The sequence below is a fragment of the Kryptolebias marmoratus genome, linkage group LG19, assembly GCF_001649575.2.
Source record: "Kryptolebias marmoratus isolate JLee-2015 linkage group LG19, ASM164957v2, whole genome shotgun sequence".
Taxonomy (NCBI): domain Eukaryota; kingdom Metazoa; phylum Chordata; class Actinopteri; order Cyprinodontiformes; family Rivulidae; genus Kryptolebias; species Kryptolebias marmoratus.
Window position 1 is genome coordinate 18073281 of NC_051448.1, and position 8474 is coordinate 18081754.

General features: G+C 44.4%; 1 protein-coding gene across 2 annotated transcripts in view; it reads right to left on the minus strand.

Moving 5' to 3' along the window:
* Positions 1-1068: 1068 nt before the first annotated feature.
* ches1 (checkpoint suppressor 1) overlaps positions 1069-8474 on the minus strand; it is an 82046-nt gene continuing 74640 nt past the window's right edge. Inside the window, exon 6 of one of the 2 annotated variants that reach the window (XM_017409206.3) lies at positions 1069-7963. In XM_017409206.3, coding sequence (XP_017264695.1) covers positions 7414-7963 — 550 coding nt within the window. In that variant the 3' untranslated portion in view covers positions 1069-7413. The remainder of the gene's footprint in view (positions 7964-8474) is intronic. The other variant, XM_025004374.2, reaches the window with a different exon arrangement.

Genomic DNA, 8474 nt, shown 5'->3' on the forward strand with positions numbered 1-8474 from the left:
CCCCCCACTCCACACCTCCTTCTCCTCTTTGCTATAGTTGCATAGCAACAGAGGAGCTGCTGGCTCCAGTTGTGTTGTGGTGGGAGCCTGCTGCACAGTGGCTCAAGATTAAGCCGGTCTCTGCTTCAATTATGAATGGGCTTCCACAGCCACACGGCTCCAAAATGGCACCACTCAGGCTGATAAGACATCGAGGAACTCTTTGGTACACTTAACTCTTTTTCGCTTCTCTCCCTGAAGAGGAGCCGGACTTTAATCAGAAGTATTGAACTTAAATGATTAGAGGAAGTAAATGAATAATTAACTGGCGAGAGGAGGCACGGTTATGATAAGACCCTTGTTGATGGGGAATATGCGAGGTTAATGATTGGGGTCAAGCTTGAGAGCAAATTAAAGAGTTCTCCAGTCTCACAAAGACGGCGCTGTACCAGTAAACGGAAGGGGTGCTGGAGTGGCGAGAAAGGGGTGATATGCTTTCTCGTAATCCTTCGCCGTGTTTAACTCCAGCCTCCGAGAGGAAATTGGTTAAATGAGAGGAAATCCATCCAGTGCTTCCGTCACCTCGCATGAACTACTCACCCACATATGCGGTGGATATAAAGAGCGTGCACGCTCCTGTTGAAATGCCAGGACTTTGAGATGCCAAAGAAAGACATGACGGAGGAATGCACGTTAGCCACCGCCTTCCATGTCAAGAGTTTCAAACGTTGAGGGATGACGGCACTCAAGGCGTTCTGGAGATACCATTGCACCCAATCAGGTGCAGCATGGCGAGATGTCAAGAGTACGTGCTGGGAATTCAAGGTGTGCCCTGCTGATGGACTCCGATCTGTAATTAAATCAGAAGGCGCTCCAACCGAGTGTTGCTTTCAGGGTGCGCACACTTACGCAACCACGTTTTTGCACATTTTGATTTCTTTACTCGTATGTCACAGTAAAAAAAAAAAAGGGGGGGGGGGGCGACTGATCATGGCTTCATTTTTTTACATTTTTACACTTATTTTTATATCCGCCGTACGTCACAATCCTTTCCAAGCACTGAACAAAATGGCAGCCAAGCCTCTCCTCTGCAACTTGTATTTTTTTTTTATTATTGCAACCAACTGGAAGACAATACATCACATAAACATCATCGTAGTTTCTCAGAAAATGGAAAACAAAATAAAAACAACATTTATATATATATATATTTTTTTTTTAACTTTTTTTGCCACGGTATTGGACAACGTTGATATTTACACGTAGTGATGAAATAGGTCTTGAAATCATTCTTTGGCAACATGATTGCACAATAAGGAGAAGAAACCGAAAACAACAACCTGGGTGAAACTCCGCATCACGTCTCACGGATCAATAACAGCTTTGCATTTTGACATCTCTAACCTATGGCTTTCCGATATTCAGCTCAGACAGTCATAAAAATAATAAGATTTTTTAAAAATGGCTGTATTGTTGGGGAATTTTGTCAGAAAGAAGTGAAACAGAAATAAAAACAATATGCATAAAAAGTTTGGCAAAAAAAAAGGCAATGATTTATTCTGACAGCATTTTGTTTGGCAGGTTTTTTAAAGAAACACTTATTTTCAGGGCGTTTTCAGGCATGTGACATGAATCTGTTATTATTATTTTATTTATTTATTTTTTCAGCAGCTGTATTTGATTTGAAACCTTTCCAGGACTCACAGGCCAGGAGTTTATCTTTACTGCATGTCACCGAGTGAGTCACAGGGAAGAAAAAAAGAAGAAGAAGAAGAAGAAGAAGATGGTTGCTAAAGCAACACTCTCTCCCCTCGACATGCCAACTGAACACGTAAGTCATCGCGGCGGCGGCGGCGGACTGTTACATCAAATACAGCAGAGTGCTTGACCCAAGGGGCCGCGGGAGGCTCGGACAGATATGAGACGGATGGCACACGACGACAACACTGACGGCGTCTCCTCTTTTCCATATGTCGGCAGGCATGGATACGGAGCAGGATGCAAAGCCACTGATGCATGCTACAGGTGGGCGAGGGGACATGCATTTGTTTTCCTGTTCAGCTTGCTGATCGCCACTCGGCGCCTTTTTTAGCTTGAGCAAAAACGCTCGCCCGACGCCGCTGCTACGAACACAATTGGTGCTTTCGGACCAAGCAGCTCTCAGGACTCTCTGCGGGTTATAAAGACCGTTAGCCGTTATAAAAGTCTAGGGGTTTGCTTTCGCACCTCTAGAGGAACAGCGTGAAAACTCGTCACTTGTGAATGTGACGTTCAACATCCACCATGACTGATCGACATCCTTGACATAAAAAAAGATGAACGAAGTCTGGCTCCGCCTCCTTTCTCTGTTTAAAATCGAAGTCGACATGATCCGGTTTACAGGCGCTGCCTCCACCTTTAAGTAATTAGAATTAAAGTAAAGTATAATTGCAGCTAAAAATGCATTTCAACATAAAGCAACAGGGGATTCCACAAAAATTTGTGTATTTTTATGCCCCATTCATTCACATGGCCTTAAACATGTACTGCAGCCTGCCCCCAGGTGGCGCTCTGGCCATTTTGCCTTCAACTTCGGCGTTACGTTGATATGTCTAGTCACCGAAATGCGTTGATGGTCAAAATACACCGGCGCCATAGGCTATACCCACAATGCATCGCGAGAATATCCGCCATATTGTTGGAGGTGCAAACAAACCGCAAACGTGACTGTCTGATGAAAGATAAAAAAAAAACAGTTTTTAGCATGATTGTTTATTAAAGGGGACATAAATGAAGAAGTATGGTGAAGTGGTGATGAGCAGGTGAAAGCAAAAATCACCACCTATTGACTGTGACTGAACTCCTTTTTTAAACATTACCTAAATGCGTAGACATAAAATTTATTCTATATTAAACATGTATCTACTACATGCCCCTAACTTAAACAGAACATGTTTAGTTTTGAGCTCTGACTGTTTTAAAAAAATTTTTTTACAACTATAAAATGTTTAACATGAATTCAATTGAGTTTTTTAAAGTGCTACTAGTGTGTCGCAGCAGCTTTGTCTGTTCTGAACGAAACATTAAATCGGTTTCTGAGTATGTTGTTCAATTTCACCTATTAGGAAAACTCATAAAGTGATCATTTTCATCGATAATTTTTCTAAAGTATCAGCTAGAAGGCCAGACTTGTAGTCTGCGGACACTGCTGTGGCTTATTACTTCTGTTAAGATGGAATATTGAAAGAATTGTTAGGCGCAAGCTTGCACCTGTAACAGCATGGTGTCGTTTTGTCTGCACGAAACTATGCAGAGGATCCTGACCAGCGGAGGGCTTTGTAGTTGGAGCAATGAGATGTGGCACTTTGGTTTAATTTTTTCGAAGCAAAGTTTAAAAGAGCGCTAAAAATATTCAGAGGGAGGAGCTAAAAGGAGCCAAGACTCGTTCTCCTATGTCACAGCGGACTAGACTGAGTGGCAAATTGAAACACAGCCAGACGTGTCCTCAGGAAGAGGAGAAGACGTATGAATACGGCGAGAAAACACTAAAAAGGAGAGTAGTATTTACCGTTCCAGGTTATCGAAGGAGGTCGGGGTCTGTTATTCTGAGAAAATGAGGCTTTTAGCACGTTTGGATCTGTGAGATCCTGACAAAGCGTGGACTGGAAATCTGCTCCATGCAACTAAACGGACAAAAAAAGAGGTGTTGGTAGCCGCACGTAGCCTTTAGGTAGCGATTCTGTGGTGTGACGTCATAACGCCCGAACAACAAGACCCCCTAAATGTCCTACAAACGGCCACAGTTCGAAACCACCAGTGCGAAAAAAACCAAAAAAACAGGCAAACGTCCTCAAATGGTTCCAAGGACTGGGGAGCGGTCCCTTGCGGTCCGAAAGCACTGAATGTTTGCTCGCTTGCAAAGCTGCGTGCTAAATTTGCGGTACGTCTGCAAACAGTAAAAAAAAAAAAAACGAAGACTTTAATGCATATCCACCATATCCCTCATTGCTGCCTTTGTCCTAGTCGGTGTTTGCGTGACCCACGGTGGCAAACGCCTGCTTTACAAAGTGGCAAAATGGAGTTCGTGGTCAATTCGTACCTCCCCTGAATCACGCCCCCACCTCACACCCAGAGGTGGTCATTTCATACAAAGTGATTACCATTTTGTACCAACGATTCTGCACCCATGTGAACAACACACGGCTCATTCTACGCAACCCTGGACAGGATCAGGCGGGTATAGAAAATGGACGGTGATGGGTATAAAGTGGTATTAATCCATTTTTTATATATATATCTTTGCTGGGAAATGAATACAGATCCTTATTTCTCCTGCAGCAAAAGGAAAAAAAACTTTCCCAGTTCCTGCAATCGCGTAGCTGCGGTGCGTACCAAACTCTTCACGGTGCCGGCGTACTGAAGCGGATGCTGCTTGCATGAAATGCAGAGAAAGCACGACCTGGCCTGACTGTGTTTTTAGGTAAAACTTATGATCTCGTCACATTATTCAGAAAGCCAAATTCATGACTTGAATAGGACTGCACTTTAAAATTTCTTCTGTACTGCGACCCGGGATTATTCAGGACTCATCTACGCTACTCCGGATTTGTGTTTTTCAGCTAATATTCTTTATAACAAAAATGCTGTAACGCAATGCCTTTTTAGGTGTTGTGTCGTCCACATCAATGTGTTAAAATACGAACGTAGAACATTTCTAGGTTGGCCGAAAATTCTCCCGAAACTCACTTTTTTATTTTTTTTAATACTGTTTACAAATTTCCCTCAAGTTAACAATTTCAGCACAGGATTAAGGTTTAATGATGACAGGCTCGGGATAAAGTGAAACAGACCCAGAAAGAAAGAAAAAAAAACGGTAAAAACAACTCTATTGTTATGTTTGGTGAGAACGAGGACAAGCAAATCGTTCCGCCAGAAACACAGTTCTCAGAAATCTCCACAATTGATATTTCCCAACCAAAAATCCTGTGTGGATGCGAGGCGCAGAAGATATTAGTTCTTACAAATATCCGGAGTAGTGTAGACGGCTACAGGCCTGAATGTCCCGGGCCTAACTCTGCCAATGATCGTAAAAATGATGCAGCGGCTCCAAGATCTGCTTATCTTGACTTCATTAGTGGACACTAGTAGGTTTAATCATTTACTGTCAAGGTGGGCACGAAAATACCTGCAACAGACGGCTTCCTTACATACCTAACAAGAGAGTGGCTATGTGGTGACTAAAGCTACAAAAGTACAATTTGGCGGAAGTATGAATTAACCTAAAGTTGGCAAAGCTTAAAAAAAAAACAAAAAAAAAACGTTGAAAACTTGACCTCCGTGAGGGTAAGTCAACTTTTTTTTTTTAAATCAGAGTTAAAAATACTGCTTGTAAATTAGAAAACAAACTGGTCATTGTAACATGTTTCTTCCTTTTCACTTCCTCCCAAGTAGCTTTTGTTTTTTTGTTTTTATTTTTTTTTGGAGATATGAGGTTCACCGACGAACGTTTTTTCCATGCCCGGCTGATTTTGTACACGTACACTGAACAATGTCAATGGAAAGTAAGGACACATGTACATTTACACACTGGAGAAAAATCACACAAACAAACAAAGAAACTAAAAGGAACAATACTGTTATAAATAATAATAAAAAAAAAACAGGTAACAACGGAGCTGCTGAGGGCAGGCAGGGAGGCAGGCACAACGTTAAAGGGTGTGTGTCACCCAGCACACACACACACACTCCACAGATGTGTTCTGAAGTAACACGGGGGGGCTTAACACTGAACATCTAAATGAAAAAAAAACAAAAAACTGTACAGGCAGAAGAAGACGGAAGCCCCCCTTCCCCCCCTTCCCCTGGTCTGAGAGGTGATTCTGCTGGCCGGCCCACACAGCCTGAACCTGAAGCCCAGAGGTGGCTCCCTCTGGGGGGTGAGGGGGGGGTTCTAATTGCAGAGTGCTCTCCCACGTTGCTCCCTGAAGATGTGTCTTTGAAAGCCCACTCAGACAAAGAGAAGAAAAAAAAAAAGAGAACGAAAAAAACAATAATAAAAAAAGAAACTCCCATTATAATCACGGGTATAAGAATTGGCGGGAAAAAACAAACAAACAAACAAACAAAAAAACGCTTTTTTTTTGTCCTTTCCTCTAGGATCAAGGTTTATATGAAAATAAGTCATGCTTCATGCTAAATACATCGTTTATCTTACATGATCTTTGAATAAAAAAGATTTGCTTTTTAATCTTATTTACAAGCACCCATGCAATATAACTGAGAAAGTCCTGCAGGTCAAATTGCTTCAATTTAAGAAAAAAAGGAAGGGGGAAAAAAACAAACAAAAAAAAAACAATTAAAAAATAAAAATAAAATAAAATATTTTCTAACCTTTTTACAGAGTCGTCCGCGAACGGGACAAATTGCTTATATCTTTATGAGGGTAGAGCGAGGGTTGAACGGACGCGAACGGATTTCCCCGAACCCACAGTCTATGGATGGAGAGGAAGGTGTGGCAGCTACCGGTAGGTCTGATATCCAGACCGGGTGTCTACGGACAGAGGTACTCAAAGAGTTTCAGGGACGTTTACATTATGCAACAACAACAACAAAATGAAGGAGATATTGCCTCAAACCCGGCACACTATCCGTCTCTATGGTGACAAACATGACCATGTTTTTTTTTTTATTTTAATATATTTCTTCTTAAATACTATGAGTGCTCTGGAAATAAACCATGTTCTTGCCCACGATGCTTCCCCTATAAGTGGCGTAAAATAATCTTAAATGCATGAATATACATATCACATTGGTTTTGAACATTTATTTTGACACTCTCTAGCGCTTTACTACGATGCCTTTTTTTTTTTTTTCTCTCTCTCTCTCTCTCTCTGTCAATCGCTCTCGCTCTGTTTGAATTGGCTACATGAAGCAACCTGGTCGCGTATCTTTGGCACAGTCTCACGTTTGTGCTCGTGGGTTAGTAAGTTGAGGAGAGTGATGCTGAGTCTCCGCCATGTTTGCTGGCATCACTGCGAGATTGCTACAGATTCAGCGTGGAGAAACACAAAAAAAACAAACCAAAACAAAAAACAGGTAAAGACAAACAGCCGTCCTCCGTCGCCGTGCTGTGCGCTCCCTCCCGTGTAACTTTTTTTTTTTCCTTTTCTTTCGCTGTTGTTTTTCAGCTCGCCCAAATTAGAGACAAAACATGCTTTTTTATGGCTTTCATCCCCTTTTTTTTTTTTAAACAAGGAAAACAACGTAGACACATGAGAAATACCCATCGATGTTAGTGTTGCTGAACATGTAGGAAAACATAGATTTTTGATATTGCCACAAATAAGTAGGATTCACCTAATGCCCTGCAGATAGATAGAGGGAAATGATGAGTGTCTGTTCAGACTAATGCTGTAGTAACCTGTTGATCTATTTGTGTGTGTGTGTGTGTGTGTCTTAGTTTCTCAGAGCCTCCTTGGGCTCCTTCTGGCCCTTGGCGGCGCGGTTTGTGATGTTGTTGAGGCAGGCTCGGACGCCGGCCAGGTGGAGCAGCGACCCCGCCGCCTCCTTCATCTCCTCGTCGTCGCTCTCCGGCGGCTTCTCCACCGCGCGCCGCTTCTTCAGCGGCAGCGTGTCGCTAATGCCCCTCGCCCGGCTTTTGGTCCACGGCAAGCTGCTGCCCGGCAGAGTCCCGGCGCCCGCCCCCGAGCTGCGTCTCTGTCCGCGCAGGGGCTGCTGGGAGATATAGGCGGCGGCGGCAGTGGCGATGTGAGAATCCAGTGGGATCTCCCGGGGCTCGGGCTTGACGTCCGACTGGATCTCCACGGCGATGATGTCGTCGTCGTCCAGCGGGGAGGAAGGGGTGGCGCCCTGGGAGGAGGACAGCCTGCTGGGGGACTTGGCAGTGCTGTAGGTGTGGTCCTCCTGGAGGTCCTCGCCGCAGGGCGGGGGCGAGTAGCGGGTCGGGCTGTCCTGTCCTCGGCTTAGATACTCTCCCAGGGATGATCTGCGCGAAACAGGGACACAGAACGGGGGGGGGGACAAGCGTTAGCCCTGCCGTCACGCCGCCAGCCAGGTGGCCCGTGTTTGTGCCGCATTTGGCGAGAAAGCAGAAAAAGTGTCGGCGATAATCTGTCACCCTCAACCCCCCCTGGGCCTCACGTGGACATCGCTCAAGTCACATTGAAAAAAAACCTACCAAAAAGAGCCGGCCTTTAATTGTAGAAGCGGGCGCTCATTCTCAGATCGCCACCTCCGCGTATTTCAAACGACACAAAGCATTCTGGGTAGCCCCGTCTCCTTCTGGGGATTTGATTGGCTCAGCACAGGAAGGACGCTCCGAACCGGAGCTATTTAACCGCTGTCCGTGATACTGTACAGCACGTTGTCCTGCAGCACATACTTGGCTCTATTAGTCAGGGGAGTCTTTTTTGCATGAAGCATTAAAGGACGGGGGGGGGGGGGGGGCTCGAACAGCCACAATAGACAGGGGCGTGCGCGCACGCCCCACAACCACT